The 25,947-nt window shown below is 39.8% G+C and overlaps 1 protein-coding gene across 3 annotated transcripts; it reads right to left on the reverse strand.

Moving 5' to 3' along the window:
* Nucleotides 1–626: 626 nt before the first annotated feature.
* On the reverse strand, nucleotides 627–23,987 carry CDKL3 (cyclin dependent kinase like 3). Of its 3 annotated transcripts, none has more exons than XM_081893677.1 (13): nucleotides 23,834–23,987; nucleotides 21,980–22,161; nucleotides 20,981–21,175; nucleotides 19,584–19,762; nucleotides 17,967–18,079; nucleotides 15,494–15,633; nucleotides 10,723–10,811; nucleotides 7,540–7,681; nucleotides 5,919–6,244; nucleotides 5,557–5,650; nucleotides 2,976–3,135; nucleotides 1,287–1,384; nucleotides 627–835 (listed from the first exon to the last, which is right to left on the reverse strand). In XM_081893677.1, the coding sequence occupies exons 1-13, from the start codon at nucleotides 23,898–23,900 to the stop codon at nucleotides 797–799; spliced, it is 1,824 nt and encodes a 607-aa protein (XP_081749803.1). In that variant the 5' UTR covers nucleotides 23,901–23,987; the 3' UTR covers nucleotides 627–796. The 3 variants fall into 3 exon arrangements, with proteins under 3 accessions (XP_081749803.1, XP_081749805.1, XP_081749804.1); XM_081893679.1 differs by having other exon boundaries at nucleotides 21,980–22,152; nucleotides 23,834–23,962; XM_081893678.1 differs by having other exon boundaries at nucleotides 23,794–23,873.
* Nucleotides 23,988–25,947: the final 1,960 nt, after the last annotated feature.

Here is a 25,947-nt window from a genome sequence, read left to right on the forward strand (position 1 = left end):
CCCAGAGTCAGTCACGACTGGACCTAATGGTCAGGGGTCCCTTTACCTTTTTTACCATAGGCACAAGTAAGTTTCCAGTTACTTTTCTCCCCTGCATCTGCCCCACCACAGGGGTGGACTTTGGTCTTTCAAATTCCAGCAGCACCCTCTGCAAGGCCAAAATTCAACACCCCCACCTCTGACCTTCCATTCTGCATGTATACTATGTCATAGCTGAGTCGTCCCCCTTGTTTCCCCACACTGGGCACTGAGCCCAGTCACATTACCCTAAATCTGCCTCTGCACACCACTCACAAAAGAGAGAGAAAGTGCACACACATTTTTTCCAAGGGAACTGGGTAAAAGTCCAATTCAGTATATTTATTCTGAGCCTTCAGAAACACATAGAGCAGAAAGAGGAAATGGGAAAGAGTGTTACTCTTCCAACTTCCTCCTTCAGTTCTATATGCTTTACAAGGAATAAAAAGGTAACCACCCCAATTGTCTCATGACCAAGGGGCAGAAGCCTCATGGGCACCAGCGGAAGACCTCAAAGGTCCCATTGTATCTATAGGCACCATACTGGTGACCCCCCGGCCTTAAAAATACTATACAGTATATTGTAAAAATGAATGTTTTTGTGACCATCACATTTCAAAATACTTTATTAGAGGATCTACACATGGTATGCAGAGTTATTCATGAAACTTTTTTAATGAAAAGTTTTTTTGAAAAGCAAGTGTCTTACTCCTCTAGTACATCTTCCCATTGATTGTACATCTTCCCAAGATGCATGCTGTTTCACGGGGAAACTTGGCTAGTTTTCATTTGGTGTATTTCCTGCATTTCCTGTGTTCTAAATATTAAATTAAAAAATAAGGTTAGTCGACAGAAGCCAATTAGTGAAAACTCACTTTTTCATCAAATTAAAACTATCTCCCTCCAAATAAAAAAGCAAAGCATTTTTAAACATACAATCAATATTTCTAAAAGAGTTCTGCAGCTTTTTAGCAGATGTCTAGGAAATGTTCCCATTGAATGCAATTATGCATTATATTTACTTGTAAATGACTGACAAAAGGATGCAAATATTACATGTATTCTCTGATTTTCAACAACTCAGTAATTATATATTTTAGCTAAGTCCAAGAATATTTGTACCTTGTCCAAATATTGACAAACTCTTTTACTACAATTCAACAGAGCATATCTTTAATTCCATTATTTTAAACTGGCATAGGCACACTTAACTCACTGTTCAATTACAGAATCCATGTTTTTATGTAGGCTAAGAAATTTGAATTTACCTCAAGTTTTTCACGATTCTGATCCACATTTAGTAAAGATGGTATTTTAGATACTTCAGATTTCTTTGACTCCCTCTTCAGCACTCTTACCTGTTTAACTTTTACAAACAAACACCTAATTATTTCTAGATTTGGATACTTTTCTAGTTTGAATTATCAAAAATGTACAATCCAATAGCTAAGGAAACAAAGAAAACCACAATTTAATTGATTTTTTTAAAATGAAAGGTAACTAGTTATTTTTGGCTTTAGAGCTTATTATATCATGGAAGCTTTCATTTTTTAAATTCAGATTCTTGTGAACACAATTCTGTGACCTCCCACATGGGAAAAACCAGCTGAAGGAGGCATTTTTCTGCTGAACATGGGGTAATAGGAAAATATTTGAGCACTAATCCCCCTGCCACTGATCATTCATTCAGTGGTGCTTTTAGTTCTTGACTTTGGGACACCCTCTGGGGCCCTGTAGTCCACAAACCCCACAAATGACCACCAGAGACGGGCATCAGACCCCGGCTTTTTACAAAAACACAGATTCACAGTGGCAGGCAGGCAGGCACTCATGCTGCTCCCAGACTCTAGAACTCCCTCCCTAGAGAAGTTAAACGGGCTCCCTCCTTGTCCTTCTGCTAGCAGGTGAAGACCTTCTTGTTCCAACAGGCTTTGAGGAACTGATTGCTTTTAATGAGGGGGGTGCTGCTGTACTGTACTGTTTTTGTATGTTTTGAGTCCCGAACAGTGGGAAAGGCCGGGTATAATAAATAATAATAATAATATTAATAATATTCAGTAATATGCTGAACCGGCTGCAGTCATGCATACCATCAACTTCATTTTCCCAGCCTTTCTCTGGGTTCCACGTTTTTTTAAAAAAGAAAAAACCTCTTAATGGTGACACCTGGTAAGTTTGTGGGGCAATGGAGTACCCACCCTTCAGTTTAACAAGTAGTGTTGGGAAGAAGTTCCTTTTGCTTGATTTTTATAAATTTCTGCAGCTGCAAGCACAATTCTTGGAGGCCAGATTCAGCCATGCCCACCCACCACTTCAACTGCACACTTGCCACCACCACTCAACCTTTTTCATCACTTCAAATACAGAACCATAATACAGCAGCCATAATTCAAGGAACTCTGAAATTAGTTCTGTGGGCCCAAGGAAACCTTAGCCTTAGTTTTATGAAATGGAAGTCATTCCCCCTCTCCCCTCAAGCTACATGGCAAAATTTTGAAATTTTGTGTGTGTTGTGTTCAAAAGCAGTTTGCGATATGTGGAGTAGGGGTTCTGTTATTCAAAGAAAATCTATACAGAAGATCCATGACAGTATTTTTCAACTTTTGAAATATTTACTTAAAAGCAGCTCCAAGTAAGGGTCTCTTTTTATGAAGCAGCAGTACTGGGAAGGGGATGTTTTAATTCACTGCCCTTTCTAATACCAATAAATAAATAAAATCAGCATTTACATAAATTCCAGCACTGAGCTGATTTCTGTTTTTAGTTCTATTTGCATGCAGCTTTTGATTTGAAAAGGAAGGAATCTGACTCATCAAAAGAAAGCCTTAAATAAAACTGCACGATTTTGCAGCACATTCCACAAATCTTATATATAGATATTTAAGTTTCATTTCAGAGTAACTCATCCGAGCCTTACAATTTATCTGAAAAAAATCTATAGAAGATAGCAAGCATACTTTCCATTCCTTTCAGTTCTTTCTGTTGCCCCGTGGTTAGCTCTGGGAAGTGAATGTCCTTCTTCTCACATCTTGAAATATTGCGTTTCTTTCTGTTTATTGTGACCATTTGATCAATCTGAGCAGCTCTTTCATACAGAGAGACCTTCTCTATTTGGTTCTAAAAATGGAATCAGTATGTATCCAAGATAACATCTGTGCTACAGTTTCAACTTATCTATGCCTTTATGTAGTTAATTCTGACCTTGACACAAAGTACTAATAATCTTTAAAGTCTCTCTTTCGAGGACGCTTATATCACCAGGCAGGAATAAATCACTATTATGGGCTAGAAGAACTATTAGAAATTGCATCTTTCAGACAAAATCAACAGGTCTTTTTCCTTAATAGCTGGCAGTATCCAGCAAAAAACATATTTGTTTATTTCCATGGACAGTTAAATCACCTGTTCGGTTTACAACATCTACCCGGGAAGCATGACAGCTCTCTTATCTGCTGAAGACTCCCTTGAGCAACAGTAGTAGAGATATCTGGACTGTATTCCACACTACCCTGTGAACATTATACATTATACAACAGACCCAGTACCCAGAATACTGGGACATTTGCTATGGCCCATGAAGTCCAGCAGAGATCTCTGGGGCTAATGCCTTGCATGCCCCACCCCTCTAGCATCCATTGCCACTTGCAAACAGGCAGTTCGGTGACTGTAGTCACTAGCCTCACCCTTGTGCACACTTGCAAGCCAGCTTACTGACTGATGCTGTAATGTACTAGGAGCTGAGCATCTTTTTGCTCCCTGCCCAATTAGTGCCATAGCTGCTTGTGATCAGGAGCTGACATCTGCCTTTGAGAATTTGGAAATTTCAACTGATGTAGAATTCAGTGGCCAGACTTACAATTGGGACCAGGAGGTTCAAGTATATAATACTCATGCTTGTCAGTCTGCACTGACTTCCAGGTTGCTTTACAGGCCCAATTCAAAGTGCTCATTTTAGCCTGTAAAGCTTTCTACAGCCCAGGACCAGATTACATTATAGAGTGCCTTTTTCTTTTTAAATCTGCATGGAGTCTCAGGCTGTCCTTGCAGATTCTCCTCTAAGTATTCCTTCTAAGGGTTACATGAGAAAACACCTTTTCTACAGGGAGGTCTAACACATTTTCAGTGCTAGGTTAAGATTTTTTTTTGTACACTCAAGCGTTTGAATGTTGATATTTGTCTTCTGCTTCCTTAATAGATGGTTTTTCATTGATTTCTGTTTTACAGCGATCACTTGTGAGAAATTTATGGTGGGAGATGTGAACTTGTGGAGTAGGAGATGTTTAGCGTGAACACTATTAGCGTTGTATGTTTTTTAAGCCGTATTTTTTGCTATGTAAGTCACCTTGAGACCTTCAGGGGTAAGTAGCCATATAAATAAAATAATAATACAGCAAAAGCAGAGGAGAAAAGCAGCACTAAAAAAAGCAGAACAAAAGGAGAGTGAAGGAACAGTTGTGCAAAGCTAGTGCTTAGAAGAAGGTTCCAAAATATGTGAGTTGTTTTAACTGGACAAAGAGATATTTTGCCCTGAGGGTGATCTTTGGTCAAAATGCAGCCAGCCTTCACAGAAAATCTTGCTACTTGCATAAAGGTAAAGGGACCCCTGACCATTAGGTCCAGTCGTGTCTGACTCTGGGGTTTCGGTGCTCATCTCGTTTTATCGGCTGAGGGAGCTGGCGTACAGCTTCCGGGTCATGTGATCAGCATGACTAAGTCACTTCTGGCGAACCAGAGCAGCACATGGAAATGCTGTTTACCTTCCCGCTGGAGAGGTACCTATTTATCCACTTGCACTTTGACGTGCTTTCGAACTGCTAGGTTGGCAGAAGCAGGGACCAAGCAATGGGAGCTCACCCCGTCGTGGGGATTCGAACCGCCGACCTTCTGATCGGCAAGTCCTAGGCTCTGTGGTTTAACCCACAGCACCACCCACGTCCTCAGCCTAAAGCTTCCTTCTTCCTTCACTTTTCCCTGGGTGTAAGCGCCAACAAAGGGAAAACCTGTCCATAGCTCTTGGGGGGAGGGCGGGAGTAAGTCTATTCACTTGAAGCTTAACAGCTGTGGTCCAGAAGCTAGGAAGGTATGAATGTCAGCCTGCACATATAGTGCTTTAGTTGTTGCTATTTTTTTTCAACAAGTGCTCAATGCTTTTCTAGTAATACCAGCAAGTGTGCAGAGGTGGAAGGCTGATTCTGAGTGCAAAAGGGGCCCATGGGTGAAACAGAAGCTCATTTCTCACAGCAAAGCTGGGCTAAGTAGAAAAGCATGTAGGTAGGGACTTCAGAGAGGTAAGTATTAATGCAAGGGCACTGTTTAGCAATTCTATGTCTGAACCCTTGCTGATAAAAAAGTAACACTCCCTGTTTTATACACAACCTGGCAGGCTCAAGTGGGTTTAAAGAAAGAGCCTGCTGTTTTTGCATCAAATTTGGCCCTTAGGCATGTCAATCATTCTCTGAATTGCAACCATTGGCTTAAAAATATACTTCAAAGACATAACCAGATGAACCAAATTGATTTTTAAAACTGCACACTTACTTGAGATATAGTCCCTTCTTCTTGACGGTTATTTGGACCTATTTGTGACACTTGTGGCCAAGGACTTCGTCTTTTCTTTGCTTTTTCAGGTAATCTGATAAACAAGCAGATAAATGAAGTAACTAATTCATTCTCAACTAAGAACTCATGTCATTAGATTTTTATTTTTTTTATTAAGCATGTTCCATATTTAATATCTTCCCACCCACCCCATACGCTGTGGCAGGGATAGCTCCTCGATAAATCACACATAGCTTATCTAAATTCAGCCGTTAAACTGTTTCTTTTTAAAACTTTGAGCAAAAATTTATCTTTCCCAAGCATTCCAATTCCCCACCTGCATTCACTTTTGCATTACATACCTTGAATTAGGGCACAGGAAGTGTGAATTGAAATTTGCAGTAAGATTTCCGCAGTTTGGGTTGATGCGTGGCATTGTCATAGTGGGTGTCTGTGGAGAATCCTCCTTTGTCCCACCAGTGTCAGTGCCGGCTGCCAGACCAGTGCCATCATTGCCTGTCAGTTTGTTTTCATGAGGAAGGTTTAGAGCATTCTGAGACAGAGCAGCCCACTGCGAAACTGCGTCTTCTTGTTCATTCCTTTTCAGCTCTGAGATTTCAGATTTCACCCCTTTCATTTTGATCCCTTTGACCTTCATCTCCTTTGGTTTTTTGTCCTTTTCAATTTCCTAGAACAGGTAATACACACAAATATTAAGCAATTCCTTCTATTAACCTACATTCTGATCCTATAGAAAAAGTTGGGAGTTGAGCTCCATGGAGTTGAAAGAAAAACAGTAGTGTCCAATTCATTTCAGAGTGTGAATCACTTTGAATTTATTATTTGATACATTCAACAGGCAAAGATGTATAATCCCTACATAATTCCCCAATCCACCAACTATGGATTAATAGCTTTGGTAGGCAAATGGTCAGGCAATCAAAAGTGAACAACAGTTTCACTTTCTGGGTCAAATCCTGGAAGTGACATGTGGATCATGGACACAGAGAAAAATCCTGAGTGAGCCAACAGTAAAATGTTTATGAAATACTAGAACATAATCTAAAAATGATCTTGAATTTGCTTATTAGTATTAAAAGTAATTCTGCACTATTGTGGAATTTTCTCCATTCTCCACAGTTTCAACATAATAGAACAGTCATTAATTCTGTGGCCTACTTAAAATTGCAAACCATTCCTTAATTTCTCTCACTGTTCATAGCCCTGAAAATACAAATATTATAAAACAGACCAATAAGTGCTTCTCAGACTTTGTTACTATAACAAGACTCATGTCTTCTTTTTTCCTTCTTTGGGACACCAACTATCTTAATTCAAAACATCTCAATCGTGAAGGCAACAATCACATGACCAACATATAACTCATTCAGCCTATGGCAGCTCTGCTAAAAGTCAGGTGTGGCTGACAAGCAATGCAACAGAGGCAGATTCAGGGGAGTGTGACCAGTTCTCCCACACTGGGTGCTGAGCTGAGAGGGTGTTGCAAGGGGCACCATAAAAATAATGAATAACAGAAGGGATGAGGGTGCCAAATGTTGTTGTTGCACAGGGCACCACTTTGAGAAGCTCAAAGTCCACCTCTGCAATGCAACTGGCATGGGCTGAAACGGTTGTGAATAAGCTCTGATGAAAAAGTATCACATTGACCTTTCATTTAATAATATGACTGAATTCCCAGAGTAAGCTAAAATTCTAAAGTCCAATCAAATTCTGCAACCTGTGTACATTAGGCAGGTTTATTCTGTTTACACTAATTTATTCTGTTTACACTAGTGGGATCTGGGAACCTAATATATGTACAAAATGACAAGCAAGTAATTAATGGGGAATAATAATTGTATACCTGTAGGTATCTATGGCAGCTCTCCTAACTACTCAGTGTGGGGTGGCATATTGCTAGCCTATAGTTTTTGCTACATGAAAAATAATAATAAACATTCTAAAAAAAGTAATCATTCTTACTTTCACAATAACTGGGCCACTCTGAGACACGTTAATGTGAACTGTTCTTTTTTCATCCATCTCTTTATTATTGTCTCTGAATTTTGAAAGAAAATTCAACTTTGCTTCTTGTAGTAATTTGGATTTCAATTCTGGTAAGAATCTGATAATGGAAAGTGCATTTACATCAACAAGCATATACAAACAAATTCTAGAGGAGTAGCCATGCTAGTCTCCTGTAGCAAGAACAGCAACAAAGAGTCTTATGGCATCTTCACACATCTTCACAACAACACATTTATTATGGCATAAGGTTTTTTTGGACTACAGTCTGCTTCATCATGTACCTGAAGTTGTATCCCAGGTAGGAGGTATATGTCTGATTCAAATGGGGAGGGAGTGTAAACAGGTGAGAAGGAAATGAAATACTTTAAAGTACAGATTATGGGTAAATTATATTATGAGCGGTCATTCACAAAAAGTAGTTGCTAACCCAGGCATCAGGAAGCCAATTAACACAGGTGATAAAAATCCTTTATGCTGATTCAATCCACAACTGATACCACTGAATTGCTTGACGTATCATGATTCAACTGTTTAATGTTGCAGTCTTCCTTTGAAGTTCCTTTGTTCAATGATGGCTACCTCAAGAACCATCACAGAATGGCCTGGGTCTGAAATATCCCTCTACTGGCTTTTCTATATTGCCATTTTAGTTATCTGGTTTGCCTATTTACTATCTTTCAAAGACAACAACCTGTTTATCCTACGCAGAATGCCAACCATGCTCACTATGGTCCACAAAAGCTTATGCCGGTTTGTAATACATTTGCTAGCCTTTAGGGTCCCACAAGACTCCATTAGTTTTGCTGCAACGGATTAACACAACTGCCCTTCTGGAATATATTTAGCAGAACTAGAAAACATGCCAACCACAACACATCTGTTCTACATCTTGGTTGTGGCCCTAAAGGCAAATACTTTAAAGACCACTTGCTTATAAGTGCATTGTGTTCCATGTCAAATGTTTATTTCTCATTGCAAACCATATTCCAACTTTCAAGTTCTATTTCAGCCTTCATAAATTATGCACCGGTCTATTTATTGTATTCTAAAGATCAAGCATTCTTTCTTGACATGGAACTTTAACAAAGCCCCTTTGAGGTTTGAGAAAACAGAACAAATGCCTAGAAAGATTTGCAACAAATTTGTTCTTTTTTGCCTAATGCTTGACAAGACGATTAAGTCAAGAAAAACAGTATCATAGTGACTGATTGTCCATTTAGCTGAAAATCATAACACAGAATAATCTAAAAATGCATGTACTAAAGTCCTATTGATATGAATGGAATTTATTTCAAACTACATGTCCTTAGAATTGCAACCTTAAGGTCCAAATCCATGAGTCGGATGTATGAATTGGAAACAGCCTTCTACACATGGATTGTCCTTCTGGCTCTCCCCCCCCCCCAAAAAAAACACCACAAATTGCCACCTGGAGCCAAGAATATACAAGCACTTAGGATGTGTGTGTTCTGCACAACATCCCCACCTCTGAATAGATTCTGACCATGTCAGGCTTTAAGGTGTCAGCCACTTGCTGAGGTAGGTGACAGTAAATCTGTGCATCCTGTTGCCCTTCTCAAAAGGTGATTTACACTACCCCACTCCTGACCATTTATCTTTTAATGATGGAGATTCTAATGAGCTTTGATCATTCAGAGACACAGCTGCAATACATGGTGGGGGCTTTTTTGTAGCAGCAGTTAATTTTCAGAAACTTCAGTTCAATTTACACAGCATCCGATGTGCAAAAACACAGGCTCCCAAGCTGCCGCTGTGCCTAAATATTGCTCCTGGCACCCAGGTAACTGAAGAGCTTAGGTAGCAAGTTTCTTCCATGTGTGCTGATGTGTATGAGAGTTGGCTTTCTCCTCCTACTGTGTTACACCACAATCCTACCCATGTCTCGGCAGAAGTCCTAATTTTTTTAAAAAAATATTTTTTATTAAGGATTTTCTTGTTTTACAGAAGTGTAGTGCCTCGTATTTTTTTTTTCTTTTTCCACGTAGCGTTTTTACAAATCTGTTTCATTTGTTGAGGCATTAGGGGGAGAAGAAAAAAGAAAGAAAAAAGAAAGGGGGTGGAGAGAGGGAAGATGGATGGGGGTGGGGTCGGGTGGCGGTGTTTCTATTATGTTTAATGTATGTAGAGTTTGGTGTCAGCGTTGCTTGTGTTGTTCACTTGTGTTCCTTTGGTGGTGAGAGAGGTTGGGGTTGGCCTAGGGTGTGATTGTTTGCTTGTGATTGGCTGTGGTGATCTTTGTTTTCGTGTGTGAGTGAGGTGGGTGGGTGTTTTGGATCAGGTTAGCCATATTGATTTGTATGCTGTTGGTGAATTATTGTCATTGTCCTGTTGGGCTGTGTATGTGATAAAGGGGAGCCATACCGGGGTGAAGGCGTCTTCTTCTGTTTGTCCCCGTGTCAGTTTCAGTTTATTAGTTAATTTTTCTAGTAGGGCTGTTTCCCATACTATTTGGAACCATTGGTCCATGCTTACTCCTGACAGGTCTCGCCAGTGTCTGGTTATGGTGGCAGAAGTCCTAATGAATTCAATGGAGCTTACACCCAGGTAAATGGGATTAAGCCGTGGTTCCTAAATGGAAGTAGGAGTCACTCTTTGAATGAAGAGCCTCCAATTCTGAGGCTGTGGTTTTCAGGTTAGTTTGAGCCCTGATACCTTTCAATTAAAAACAGCCTGGAAAAAGGATGGTGGAGACAGACTAGAGCAAGACTTCTACTTGATGGTGAGTTCACACATCAATCTCATCTTCCTTCCAAGCTGGCTCCTAGAAGATTGGATCAGATTGGCTCCTATGTTTTGCAGGAGCAATCAGTCACAACTCAAGCACTGGCCAACATGGTGTTGAGACATTTGAACAGTTACAATCACACAGTAGTTACATTTGAAACGGCAGTATTTTGCATTTCAAACCTAGTAAGAAAATCAGGTTTCCCAAAAAATTAAGTATTTGAGCATAGGGAATATGCAGTATCTCACCAACAGAAGCATTACTATAGGTGGAGATGTTTTGATTCCTCCCTCACTCCTAACAAATTATTAGCATGTATTTGTCATGAAAAATGTCAATCATCTTGAAAGGTTCTCATAGAAAAATCCAAAGCCTGAGGTCATGTCACTTACTTTTCAACAAACCCATCTCTGGTAAAATAGTCATGCTGTAACAAATCAGCAGATGATATCCTATCTGCAGGATCCATTTGTAAGCAAGCCTAAAAAATAATGGAACAATTATTTTAGAAGGCAGCATTTCTAAAAGCTTATATAATATTATCCAGGGGGGAAATGTGTATAATAAAATGTGTATTATATAACATTTATTATTTATTATTTCTTAATAAGTGAAATAAACAAAAAATGAAAGCATATTGATATTGTTATTTAATAATTTTAAGGAATATTAGCATATTGTCTACATGCAGTCATTTTGCCATTTTATTACTGTAACAAATAAATTTCTCTTGATTACTGTGAAAATTGAGCTGAAATTCCAGTTGAGAAATTTTGTTTCATGGTACTTAAAATAAAAAGATAAATATCTTTTTTTCTGATCTTTGAAATCTCCCCTCTTCTAATAATGTGGTACTTCAGGTACCCAGACCCCTTTTATAGCAAAAGAACTATATAACTGCTGATCATTTACTGTATTACATGGGATCCAGCCATTCTGCCTACAGGAAACATAACTTGAATTTTCCCAACACAACATGTTATTTTTGGAAAAACACAATGCTTCCCCCAGCTAGCAGAACCATGAGCTTTGGAATGCTGTCAGAACTTTATTTGGAAGGGCTGTGAGCATTTATTGGATAGTGCCTGTGAAAGGAATATAACAGAATAATAACCATGTAAAGAATGCAGCTTACATGAAAGTTAAAACAAAAGGCCAAAGAAGTAGTTATGACTACTACATCAAAAGGAAGCATGTTGGCCTTTAATCAAATTAATATTTGATGCAATGCAGGAAGATTTCATCAGGATCGCAGAACATACAGAAGGGAGACACTTCTTTTGGACCCAATGCACACATTGTTCTTTCTAGAAAAATGCAATAGTACTTTCACTGGGATTTTGAGTGCTATTTTTGCGTATAAATTTTTTGTGTGGTTTATTTTATGATATATCATGCTATGGCATCCATATGTATGAAAGGTGAGCTACCAAAAATCCCCCTCACAGTGCTATTGTGCAGGGGAGCGGGAGCTCCCATCGGTGCCAATTAGAGCTTTTTCAGGACTAATAGCTGTATGGAGCAGTTACTTTTTATCACTATCATAGCTAGTGATGGAAGGATTAAACCTCCCATCCTCACATGCTGAGGTCCCAATGAAAAAATCCCCAACACCATTTAAAAAAACCAAACCTGGCAAACTTTCCTAGTGATTTATTTGTCATAATATGTAATTTAGCTCTAAGTCAAGAAAAAGTGTGAAGAGTCTTCTTAAGGCTTCACCCTCTTTTCCTTGAGTCTTCTACTGTATATGAGTCACTGTACACCTGACATCACCCAGCACTGTCAGATGGATGGGAGAGGCTATCATGCCATTGCCTTTGTACAGGCAAAACTGTACCACCAAGATTAAAATGAAATAGTGGTATGCTTTGAACTGAATAAGACTCATGCTTAAAAAAAAAAAATCTAGCAGAAGCTTCTCATCTTCTTCCATGACAGAAAAATTCTTTGTGCACACAAAAGCTACTTTGAGCTTTTTAAAAGGAGAATGAATACAATTAATGGAAAATGGAAAATCAATCTGGTTGCCAGGACCCTGGAAATTAAAACAAAAAAACGTGCCAGCTCTCTGTTCACAAAGGTGTTGCTCTGAATGAGTTAATATCTAAAAGTATCCAGCTCACGGAGCAGCTAATTCATATTTATACCTGCTGGGTATTTATTCTTAAGTTGTTTGCTTGCAAGTGGTGAGGGCAGATCCCCAATGTAAAGTAATGATTAGGAGGGTTCCCTCTCCCGGAGGACAATTTACCTGCAAGGAAGGGGGTCTATGGTCACTGCTCAACAGGGGGTAGCCTGGCGGGAAAGGGATCTGCAGTTTTGAGTTGGGGGAGAAGGATGAGCACTCTGTAGTCAGCTGGACTGGAAGGAAGCAGCCTGGGAGACAGCAAGTTTGCCTGATGTTGTTTTGGGGATGTCAGGCAAGAACACCAGGCTTCCTGCCTATCATTGAGAGTGACATACCTCTTCCAAGTGCTCAGCTTGCACCTTTGTAAATACAACAACTATCATAAGGACAGTGTAAGTTTCCAGGGCTCTCTTCCAAAGAAAATTAAACTGTCCTTGGAACTTCTGATTCCTCAAAGAAGTGAGGAGCATGCAAACCTATTTTTCTGGAGCAATGTTGCCCATCAGCCAGCTGCTCCATATTTATCAAGGAGCAAATGTTGCCTAACATTATATAACTGGCCCACATAGCACACTGTTCAGGCAGGAGTAGCTGTTTTGGGATGATGTTATGGTAAATCAAAGTTTTATTCCTTAATCTTTATTGTGCTTTTGAGCAGAAATATAACTTAATGGACTCAGTCCAATACTTTTGTAAGTTTAACACAAAGGCATCCGATGAACAACATAGCTATCACTTTCTTTGCACAAAATACTTTGCTTGTATCACCAGCATTGTTTAATATGCAACAGAACTGTGTAACAAACAAACTGAAGATGTCATAGCATCTCCATGTTTGGCCAGTGCCATTATTGGTTCATAAATACTATCATTCTGTGACTTACAGAACCTTGACTTCATTAACCTTTCACAGAATAAATAAGAGCCTTCATTTCCTAGAAACCAATCCTATCAGTGCTAAAGAAATTACTGCTGGTAAGGACACTTTATCATGGCATGTCTTGTTATGTTTGTGAATCGACTACTTTAGACTTTTGTTCATGTAAGAATAATAGCAGTGCAATGCACATCATTGCAAGCATGCCTGGCATTGCTGTTCTCATGAAAGATTTGTTACATTTGTAATGGCACCTTCTTCAACATTTACATAATTCTCTATTAAAAATGACTTCAAGCTAAGATCTGACAAACAAACACTGCCTAGAAGCATGTTTGCAGAAACACATCAGAGAAAAAGAATAGGAAAATGCATTTTGCAATTAAAATATTACAAGGAACCCTAATGGAACATCTTTCAAGATGACACCAGAAAATACAGGATGACTGATTTATTTACACTGATGTTGTTCTCATTTTGATTGAATTGGGCTTGACTATTATAGTTGTTGATGTTGTTCTCATTTTGATTGAATTGGGCTTGACTATTATAGTACGCTTCAAAATTTCAACTAGATCTTCCAGTACAATTTACTACAGCTGAGCCATTGCAAACCCTATTTTGGGGCCAGGATACTGTTTGGCCCAGTGACCATGCAACAAAAGCCAGTGTTGTGCTGTGATTGCTCTGAGCAATGTTTCAAGTGACAAGGACCAGGCTCGGATAAGACAACTGATGCCACATTTCAGGCCAGTCACAGAGGCCTTGGCAGTTGTTTCATAGCCACTACCAGACAAAACAACCCTGGGGTTTAGAAGGCTCATCAAGTGCAGTGCAGTACTGTTGTGTATCAACCCGATTGATGTTTGTTCCAATTCAGCAATAAACAATGGTTTTTCCCGGGGACAGTGGTGGTCGTGGTGGGGAACCATGCTCATACCCATGCCTAAAAATCACAGGCTGTGCCTAGAAATTATGCCACTAACAGAAGTTGGACAAGCCCTTTGTTACTGAACTTACATTTGTAAGCATACTCATAGCTCCAATTGATTCCATTGTAGGGTTGCCTACATTAGCAATTGGATACATGTAATAAGCCATTTAAAATTCAACAGAATCCTTCAGAGGATTAAACTGCTGAATGAAGTTCTTAGGTCTCTTATTTCAACCATAAAAACTCTCATAAAGATTCTTTCTTCCTGAATTTAGATTCTAATGGACAGATTCTACTTGAAAATAATGTATTTAGGATAACACCCAGAGAATAGCATGCAACATGGAATTAGTTGTTGTCATAAAGAAAAGCAGCTTATACTTTAGAAAATTTAACATTCTCTTTGATAAAGACCTTATCCAAAAGTTGCCTTAAAATTTTGCTCTTAAACTTCTGCCAAAGAATTTAAATGGATTTGAAGGTGTGTGTTTTTAAAAAAACAATCGCATCAGTTACCGTATTTTTCCGTGTATAAGACTAGTTTTTTTTACCCAAAAATTAGGTTTCAAATTGGGGTTTGTCTTAAACATGGGTAGTGCTGAGGGGTGCTTTCTTAATTTTGAGTCCCCCAAAATAGGGGGCGTCTTATATATGGGGGCGTCTTATACATGGAAAAATACAGTATTTTCTAATATAGGAGAATGAATGGTAGGTTCAATCATCAAAAAAACAGAGCATCACACACATTGCCCATACCAAATGAACTCAAAGGCACAAAATAGTTGTTCAGTGTGGTAAAACAATCGTTTAAAATGAAACAGATTTTTGTCTGTGAAATACAGTAAATAAGTGTGGCTTTCTTAACCTTCTGGCATTTAAGCTTTTAGGATAAACTTTTCTTTAACAGCAGCAGGAGAGAAATTAGAATAATGAAACCTCATGATCCTACCAAGAGATTCTGAAATGTATAAAAGTGATAATTAATGAGGCCTGGAGAGAGATTTCAAGTAATCCACATAGCCTACTTATCATCTGTAGTGGGGGAGTCAGTGAGAAAGCAGGGGTGTGGGGGTGGGGAGTCGGTATACCACAGGTCTGTAGGTCAATCCTAAATGCACAAAGTAACAGAAACACTGATATGTCAATTACAGAACACAAACTATACCAGGCTACAAATAATGATCATCAGTAAGCTTGATACTCAGACCTCTTCTGACATACATGAACCATATCTGCAACCAGTGCACTGAGCTTGGGATACTTTTTCCTCGCACTTTTAGGGTGCTGAACTTCAGGAAGGACCATCCCTGAAAAAACTGGGCTCCTTATGAAAATATTCTGAAGGTGAGGTGTCAAGTTACCTGAAAGAAAGAGAGAAACCCAATAAGCATTAATGTGTCAGATAAAAGGTATGTTTTGTTGACAAAAATCAATTTAATTTCAGGTGCACTCCTGACACTTTGAAAAACAGAGCATGCTTTTTATGACTGAAATTGACAAAACGTTTACACACATCTAATTATGCTAACAGTGCAATCCTACACAGAAGTAAGCTCCACAGAGTTCAGTGGGACTTACTTCAAGGTAAATGTATATAGGATTGTAACCTAAAATAATATTGGTGAAGATCTTAATGTAATTGTACTTAAGACTCATTCAACACAATACTTGTATAGAAAAGCCCGGCCCTCTTGTGCCTCCACTTTGCTCAAGTGAGGCAAGCACATACAGTGGTACCTCGGGTTAAGAGGTCTGTTCTTAACCTGAAACTGTTCTTAACCTGAGGTACCACTATAGCTAATGGGGCCTCCTGCTGCTGCCGCCACATGATTTCTGTTCTTATCCTGAAGCAAAGTTCTTAACCTGAGGTACTATTTCTGGGTTAGCAGAGTCTATAACCTGAAGCGCCTGTAACCCAAGGTACCACTGTACTCCAACCAGTTCCTGCAAACCCAGAATAGGTTAGCAACTATGCATGCAGACCTAATCTTGTCAAATTATTTAACGTTTATGGAATATGGAAAGCAAGGGAGACCACAACGGGGGAAAGCAGAATTAGCTCAAATCTATGTACAAACTTCAATCCTTCTGAATTCCCAAACATCAACAAGATATTTGCTCCAAACGGGAAAAAATAGTTGGAATACTAAGGGCACTCTTCTGTAATGCCAGCTAAGAGTATAAGATTTAGTAGGGGCTCTGCTCCATCAATGGAACACAAGATACAGAGCAACAAGATACAGAGCAACATGCAGTCATGTATAGGACAAGGCAGCAGGAGGGAGGACCACACTTATAATGTATCGTATACCTCTGATCTATGGAGACTCCTGTGTCAACAGTATAACTTTACACCAGCCTCTAGACCTCACATAATAATTTCCCTTGAAATGATTCCAATAGAAAGGGGTCAGCATGTTAAAAGCCACCCCGTATCCATGGCCATCCCACCTACACTGCCACTAGAGAACTCAGGATATGTTATAACTCAACACCTAATCATAACACTAGTATATAAACTATATTATTATTTATTTAAGACGTAATGTATGTAGCACTTAACTGCATGGGTCTCTAAGCAACGTACAAGTAAGATCCACTGAAATAAGTAATTCAGACAAACATGTTTAAAAGTGCATGGTCTAAGTGTTCCAATTTAATAAAACTTTGGGGATACTGTTTTTGTTTCTTACTATGTTATATATTTTTGTGTTGTTATATTCTAAACTACCCCGTGATCCTTGGATCATGGAGATATAGACATTTTGTAAAGTAAAGTAAAGTAAATCTACTTATGGAGAAATGGAAGAGAAATCTGCTCAGCTGCTCAGGAGGACCAAACTAGAAAAGACTACAGTAAATCTCCTGGATCTCCTCAGCTATTATCTTTTCTCTAAATGTAAACGCAATTTGGCTGGTGATGAGGGGGGCAAACTGGATCACTGCTACACCACTGGGAGTGAGAGGGAAGTTAACATTTTCTCATACGCCAGTTTCCTGACCCAAAAGTTCCCTCCTTCACCCAAAGCTGCTCTTTGCATCAAAGGAGAACACAGACAGAACTACTGAACTGTAGAGAAGGTTCTGTTGAGCAGATTCCTTCTAGAATTCTGTCTGTAGCTTTTGGTGGCAAATGATTTCTTTTTTTTAGGTGAATAATATATTTCCTCCACTTCCCTTAATTAATAAATGGTGATTTAAAGCCCAAACCTTGTGTAAAAGGTAAAGGTAAAGGTACCCCTGCCCATACGGGCCAGTCGTGTCCGACTCTAGGGTTGTGCGCTCATCTCACTTAAGAGGCTGGGAGCCAGCACTGTCCGCAGACACTTCCGGGTCATGTGGCCAGCGTGACGAAGCTGCTCTGGTGAGCCAGCACCAGTGCAGCACACGGAAACGCCGTTTACCTTCCCGCTATAAAGCGGTACCTATTTATCTACTTGCACTTAGGGGTGCTTTCGAACTGCTAGGTGGGCAGGAGCTGGGACCGAACGACGGGAGCTCACCCCGCCGCGGGGATTCGAACCGCCAACCATACGATCAGCAAGTCCTAGGCACTGAGGTTTTACCCACAGTGCCACCCGAGTCCCTAAACCTTGTGTAGAGATGTACAATGGCTAATTATTGAGCTTAGAGTAGCAATGAACAACATTTTACTACAATGATTTCTGCAGAGATCATCTGTAGCAGTACCTACCTACTTTGGTCACAATTTTATGAAGTAGGTCTAGGTCAGAGCTGCTGGGTAGATAGGGGTTGCCAGTGGCCATCTCGATGATCATACAACCTAAAGCCCAGATGTCCACAGGTCTAAGATCAGGAAATGAACAAAGTGCTCAACAATACAGAGACTGGAGCTATAATAAAGTCAGCTAAATCTTTTAAATAAGAAATTTAAAGAAAAAATTGAAACGTTTCTAAGAGTACAAAAATTGAAACTAAAAACATGGACAATTAGCGAAAGCCAAGGGCATAACAGTCAAATTTTATTGTCCACGGAAGTCTGCTGACTTCCAGTAAGTGCTTTGAGGACTGCAGCCTGGCAGCACCCCAACCCTAAATGCATTGTGTTGGCATGCATCACAATGATTTCAATGGAACTTGGGATAAAATTTATATAAGGCTGGAATCAGAATCTCTTCCAGACTTCTCTCAATTTACCTATCCACCACAGGAGACTTTCACAGTTGGTCAAGGTGTAATATTGTAAGACATCTGCCAATGCCTACACCACAGAAATAATAATAAAAAATAATAATATTTTTATTTATTTATATCCCGCCCTCCCCAGCCGAAGCCAGGCTCAGGGCGGCTAACAACAATAAAACAGTACAACAGTACAACACAACACTCTAAAATCATTCATTATAAAATTAATTCAAATCAAACCAATGGCAACAATTGGGCCAGAGCTCCGCGAAGATTGCCAAAGGAGGGAGTCAGGCTGTGCCCTGGCCAAAGGCCTGGTGGAACAGCTCTGTCTTGCAGGCCCTGCAGAAAGATGTCAAGTCCCGCAGGGCCCCAGTCTCTTGTGACAGAGCGTTTCACCAGTAGAATATTGCTGACACCCAGAGCCCCCTGACTCTGTTCCTTCTCATTCTCCTTTCTGCTACAGCTACCTACCCTCTCCAGGCTTAATAGCAATGGCAAGAGGAAGGAGAAGGAGAAGCAGCCTCTATTCAACCTGCCCTCTCCTTCTGGATACAGACTGGCTATTGGGGGACAAGTAAATGGTCTGTGGTGACAGTGCTAAAGAGTTAGACCTACTCAGGGCATTTTGCCCTTGTGCTCTCCAAAATTTGGGACTGACACTGCAGTTGGCACTGGGGAAATTGTTAGCCTAATTGTATCATGCCTATTATGTGCATCTATGTTCCACTGAAATCAATGAGACTTGTAAACATAAAATAATACTAGGGTGCAATCCCAGTGTAACACAACTACTTCAAAATATAGCAAATAGCAGAAAACTTCACTGGTAGACACATTTTATTTAAAGGTAAATGTTTTTCATGCCACTGAATCCAATGCTGTATGTACAGTTGCGTAGGATTATGAACAATGTTATGTGAATTATTAAGATTGGATATTTTATCAATCTCACCCTTCATCAAAAGAGGAGTTGCTGTTTAAATGTGTGTGTGAGCATCATCTTATGTCCCTCTGCTATGCCCCACAGCATCCAATTTTATATAAATTTGTTTTTTCAGTGCTTTCATGTGAATATCCTTTAACAGTTACTTCTTGAATATCTAAATATAAGATAAAGTGCTGTCCAATGCAGGCTCATTAACAGGATTTTAAAAATACATACTTCCCATATGTAGTATCTTTTAATACCAACTCTGGAGCTCTGTACCACCGTGTGGCCACATAATCAGTATAAATGTCACCAGGGGCTGCTAAGGTCCGAGCAAATCCAAAATCACAAAGTTTAGTAATTCCAGTCTGTGAAACTAAAATATTCTCAGGTTTGATATCACGATGAATGACCTGGCAAAATAAGAATAAAGCTTAAGAACAAAATCAGTTGAACAAAAAAAGTTTAAGAATCAGTTGAGGAACAAAGAAGTTTATTTTTAAGGAGGAAAATTAATTGATTACCCAAAGCTATGAAATAAACAGGCAAGTTTTGCCCATCAAACAATTAAATTGAGATATGGAGAGAAGCTATAAGAAGAAATGGAAGTCAGAGAATAGTAAGAAAATAATTATTCTGGTGTTATAAAAAAATCTGGATTTGAGGAAAAGTGTGTCTGAAACAAAACTAAAGTCTATGGTCATATCTACATTTAAAATCAAGCTTATCTCATGTTCCTCTGACATTTGGTGAGGGAACTGAGAATTCTCTATGAGAAATCCCTGCCTCCCTCACAAAACTATAATTCCAAAGACTGATTGGTGAGAAAAATGAAACTGTTTTGACAGCTCAAGCCTATACATGTATACTCAGAAGTGGGTCCCACTGAATTAAACTGGGCCTACTTAAAAGGAAAGTATAGAACTATACCCAGCACTTCTATCTGATGGGTATGTGCTATGCCATTATCGCAGGATTTTTCTGATGCAGTGTTAGTTCCTGAAACTTGCAATGCAGTTGGATAAGGGCATCTGCAATTAACAGAACTCATAAGTGTGCTATCCTGTGACAGCACATGCTGTAAATCACTGCCACAGCTGTTGCCAAAGTATGGACATTGTTTGATTTCTAATTTTGCAGCCTCCTATACCTTAATGATCTTTCTTCTTTAAAAACCGTGCAATAGTTTTGTATTTTCACAACTGCTATAGTTTTTACAAAAGCCTCGTTTCACCATGTATTCTCAGTAATGAAGAATATCAAACTTTATCTATTGTATCTACAGTATGTTGAAATTATAGAGCATAATAATAAGGCAGAAAGAAGAATATGAACAGATTGGTCCATAAACAAAACATATTATGTGGCGTTTACATTCATGACTATATACATGAGGCAAATAAGAGGATTTTTTTTCTCCTGCACTTTAAACAGGTGATTAACAGAAACACAACAGGTATAGTTTTTCTTGAACTTCTGTAATAGGGAAAACAACATCTGTTGAGCTTAATATCCTAAAATTATTAAAGGCAGATAAACCTCTGTCAATAAAAGATGTGATAAATTATTCAGACTGAGATTATTCTGTTTCAACCTTTGATTTTTCTCCATGACTTTTATAGGGTACTTACATTGTTGCTGTGAAGATAGTCAATTGCTCGAAGAATCTGGTAGAGATACCTTTTAAGTCTTCTATTATCCAGTCCATGAGAGTAATGCTGTAGCTCATCTAAAATTGTATGGTCAATAAATTCAAAGACTAAGTTGATTTTCTTTTTCTGTTTAATGACATCAATCAGATTGACCAAATTTTCATGACGAAATTGCTGTTGACAAAAGAGGAAACAAACTTCTGTTCTTCTTCCCTTTGTAAGAGTTTTGCAATTCATCTACTTTCTCGCAATTAATTTGAGCCTACACAATTTGAAGCGATTTAACAAACAGATTCCCAGTACTTGCATTGGGAAAATACAATACGTATTTATAAACTTTGTTTTATCATTTATGGAGAGATTAAGAAAAATAACTTTCACTATAGCTATAAAATAATTCTATGAATAATTAACATATAGCTTACTTCATTTAAGGTCTATTAAACATTCTACCACTGTGTTTTTATTCCTTTACGTGAGGCATAATTATTTTAACTGGTAGCAACACAAAAGAATTTCACAATGTGTCTTACTATTAACAATAAGAAAAGGAATAGCGCTAATGTTTGCCTACACAAGGCTCTATATATTTTCAACATTAACACAATGTCTAAGGTTTCTAATCTGAATATCAGAAAATCTGTTATCACTTATGAAAAAGCAAGTTTTCAGCCCTCATGGTTGTGAAGAAAATCTTGGAAGAAACTCATATTGTAACACTTAGCACTAAAATACCACTAAATTCACCGGAGCATATCTATGTACAGTACTCAGAAATCAACTGACATCCTGATAATAATTTTAAAGCATAGCAACAAAATAAATCTGACACAAACACTATCCCTTCCCTTTTTCTGATATGTGTTCAGTAGGCACATATCAGAAAGATATGTAAAAGGTATACGTAACAATTATGCATATTTGATCTCTGAGGATATCAAGGCATTGATTTTCAAAACGGCAACAAAAGAAGCAAACCTTCAGGAACTTTATCTCTCTCATTGCAATTTTGTTGACGGACTTTTCAGGCTTCTCATAAAATATCTTAATGGCAACTATATGTCCTGTTTCCTTGTGTTTACATTTCATTACCGTTCCATAACTTCCCTCTCCCACTTTTCCGAGGATCTCATACATCTCCATACTCAAGTCTGAAATCTCTTCAAAGAAGGGGGGAAATGTTATTTTGAAGTACTCAAAATTTTTTGTTGCTTCTTAAATTAATTCCGCAAATAAATTTAAAAGGAGCTATTCCTACACAGAAACTTTTTCAACCAGTTTCACACCTAACAAGCGCTGTAGCTGTTAAAGACAGTAACACAAAATACCATGAACCTCTCCCCACTGAAAGAAGGAAGAGCTGTAAGTATCAAGACCAGCTGTTATTTCTTTTTGTGCAATCTACCACTGCTGCGGCAAAATATGTTTTCCTTCAACAGGGCTTGCACATGACTTGGGGCTTGGTGTACTGAAACCTCTAGTTAGGTAACTAGGAGCGGCCTGTACCTGAGTGTGCAAGGGACATCTGACACCCCACTTTGAATTATCTCCAGATTATTGTAACTCAGGCAAAGTGTGTATAATTTAAATAATCATACATTCTTCCCCACCTACTCATGCATCTGTTTCTTTTAGATTGCGCTAGGGACCTGCCCCACCTGTTAATTGTAAGATGTCATGCCATGGATGCTCTTAAATAAATCAATCAATCCCCAAGACTTTTCTTACACTGTAGCTACTGCTGGTGTTCCCACTTCACAACCTTGTAAACCATTTTGATCACAGCAGTACAATATAACTAAAGAGGCAATGTGGAACAGTTCCTGTTTTCATATGGGGGGGCGGGGAGTATCACTCTTCATTCATTGATTGGAGACATCCCACTAGCCACGCTGCCACAATTCACTTGTAAAAAGCTTCACCACAAAGTCCATGGGAAATGCAGTTGCACAAAAGAGCTGCCTGGAAGTGAGGAGGGAGGGATGATCTCACCTCTCCCACCCCCACCTTGGGTGTCGGCATCTGCACCCTCTGTGTCTGTGGTTTATCCCGGTCCACATATGTTCCACCCTCACACTGCCTAATGACAGTTCAGCTGCCTCTCTTTCCTACCCCTCCCTACACAGATCTGGCCCTTGAACATCACCCTGCCTTGTTTGACAGGAAACCTCACCAGCCTCTCAAGAAACACCTCAACCCACATTTGGGGCACTGGCGCAGAATCATCGGGGTTCAACCCCTGCCAGGTCGCACGAGCCCTTCGGTGGGTTTGGATGCACTCTCAGGTATAAATCTTTGCTTTGGAGTCACTGGCTGGTATGCATTTGTTAGAATCATAGAACTGAAGAGTTGGAAGAGACCCCCTAGGGTCATCTAGTCTGACCCCCTACAATGCAGGAATGTAAGCTAAAGCATCCATGACAGATGGCCTTCCAACCTCTGCTAAAAAACCTCCATGGATGAGGAGTCCGTTCGATTCTTTTCTTTTCTTTTAAGGTAAGACGCCCCGGGAGGCTTTTTGGCCAAAGAGCAGTAAACGCAACAGATGTTTTAAAAATAAAACATTTTGGTTTTTGGTGGTTTTTTTTTACATCCTTGCAGGATGGGGGGGGGAGTCCCAGCTTCCTGAAGCTTGCTCATCTTCCCCCCTTGTTTGGAGGTGCTACCTCCCTCCGCCCCACCGGCCCCTCGGCCTTTTCTGCTGCTCCGCAGTTCTCTCCCTCCTGCGGCTTCCCTTCTTTCCCCCGCCTCTCCCGGGGCCACCTTGGCTCCGGGAAGCGCCAGTGCACCACCCACGGAGGAGTTCCTATGAAAGGCGCTCCTGCCTCTGACCTGCTCTCGGGAGCTCCCCATGTTGACTCCTCCTAGGCCCAGCCAAGCAAACCGGCCCTGTTACCATAGCAACAGCCGGCAATATCAACAGCCGGCCGGCCTACGTCACCCGGGAGCGAGAGGTGGTGCTTCTCTCTGACCTCATCGCGTTCGACGCGTTCGAAAGGTGGGGCAAGGGCTGAGCCCTGGCCAGTGGGTGACGTCAGCTTGTCCCGCAACATGCCTGCGGGTGGGGCCGGAATCGCTCCTCTTACCTAACGGGGGTTTCTGAAAAACGACCATTTCGCAAGGCTGCCGGGCCTCCGTTAGGGTTTTCCTTGCAAGCACCATGAAATGTCGACTGCCCCAAATCCATCTGCCCAAAATTGTAACGCGTTCCGATGACGGGGCAGCGCAATCCGAAAGGCTGCCATTCGGAATGGCGTTTACTTAGAGCAGGCATCCCCAAACTCGGCCCTCCAGTTGTTTTGGGACTACAGTTCCCATCATCCGTGACCACTGGTCCTGTTAGGTAGGGATGACGGGAGTTGTAGTCCCAAAACATCGAGTTTGGGGATGCCTGACTTAGAGAGTAAGCACCACTGAATGTAGTGGGCCTTTTTCTCAGAGTCAGCATGGGAAAAGATTGCACTGTGTTGGTTTCCGATTATGGAAGGGTTCAGAAGTGCCATTTGCTAATTCACTTTATTTATGCAGGTAAACAGGTATGCCAGCAAGGGAGCAGATCCCACAGAAAGCACTCCATACCCCAGGTTCAGGTACAAACTCAGATGCCTGCTGTTATCCTCCAAACTGCCTACCACATAAGCAAGCCTGACTTCAAATGATGAGGGTGTCACCTCCTCCAAGCCTGATAGTTAGGAACCATCTATCAGGAGACCATTTCCTAATATTTCCATCTAGCATACTGCTTGCAAAGGAACAGCTGGACAGCACCTGTGATAGTATTTTATTTCCCATGGCTGGATATTTTTACCTCTCATCCAAAACATTCCGACTTTCATAGGTGCCCTCATTAATGATAACAGACAGCATGTGAACTTGTTTGAAAAAGTAATGGAAAGTTAGATATAATAGAAATCAGCTATCCGCCAGGCAAGACAGTGGGAACTAAAATGCACACACACACACCCAACCAACCAGTCTAACCATAGGAATATTGCTGTTAGGTTTACACCTCTTCTTGACAAGGGACTATTTCAAGGCATACCAATTTCTAAAATAAAAATATAAAAACAAAACAGAACACAAAGTTAATGGACACTGGTGACCAGTGTTATCTAGATCCAGCTAGACATTTATTGTTAGTAGCTGAACAAAAAAAGCTTATAGAACAAAATTACCACATGCATGAGCTAAGTGTCTTATGACCTATCCACCAATGAATTGAGAAGTTTTTTTATTAATTTCTGTTTAAGACATCCATCATCCTTTTAAACAATACCCCGATTTAACTATTACAAGCAACCACCTCAATGTAGTATTCAATTATGAAACAATTTGTATCTTATATATACAGTCAGTGCTTTTTTCTGGGGGGGAAACAGGGGTATGCATACCCCTAAACATTTTATGAATCTAAGTTTGGCCTCATTGAGGGGCAGTATTTCAATATGAGCAGGAAAATGAGAGTACCCCTAAACATTTTTAAAGGAAAAAAGCACTGTATACAGTTATTTATTACTTCATAATTAAATGCTATTCCTTTAGGACAAACCTTTAATAATTGATCAGTGGTGGGTTTGTGTAGCCTGAATTCAGAAAGTGCATAGGGGAAAAGTGCTCTATTCTCTTGGCTGCCTAAAAGTCAGTGCCATTACACACCCACACACCCTGCAGGACTGTTGCTCTGTGCAAAATTTTTTATCAGGGTCCAGAACTGCTCCTTTCATACACAGATTGGGGGAATCATAACCCATACAGCCCAATTTATAAAACCAAAATAGTACTTTTTTCAGTTAGTTTTTTGAGCTGCTGAGTTTTCAAGGCTTTTCAATGATTCCTGGAAATGTAAAGTTAAATCTTTCAAATTTCTGCTCATTTAGTAAAATCCAGATAGGGTTTTGCAGTTGCTAATTGCTACAAAGAGAAATGTGGATGCTGAAGCATGCCAG

Source organism: Podarcis melisellensis, assembly GCF_964234715.1.
Source record: "Podarcis melisellensis genome assembly, chromosome: 2".
In the NCBI taxonomy this organism is placed as follows: Eukaryota; Metazoa; Chordata; class Lepidosauria; order Squamata; family Lacertidae; genus Podarcis; species Podarcis melisellensis.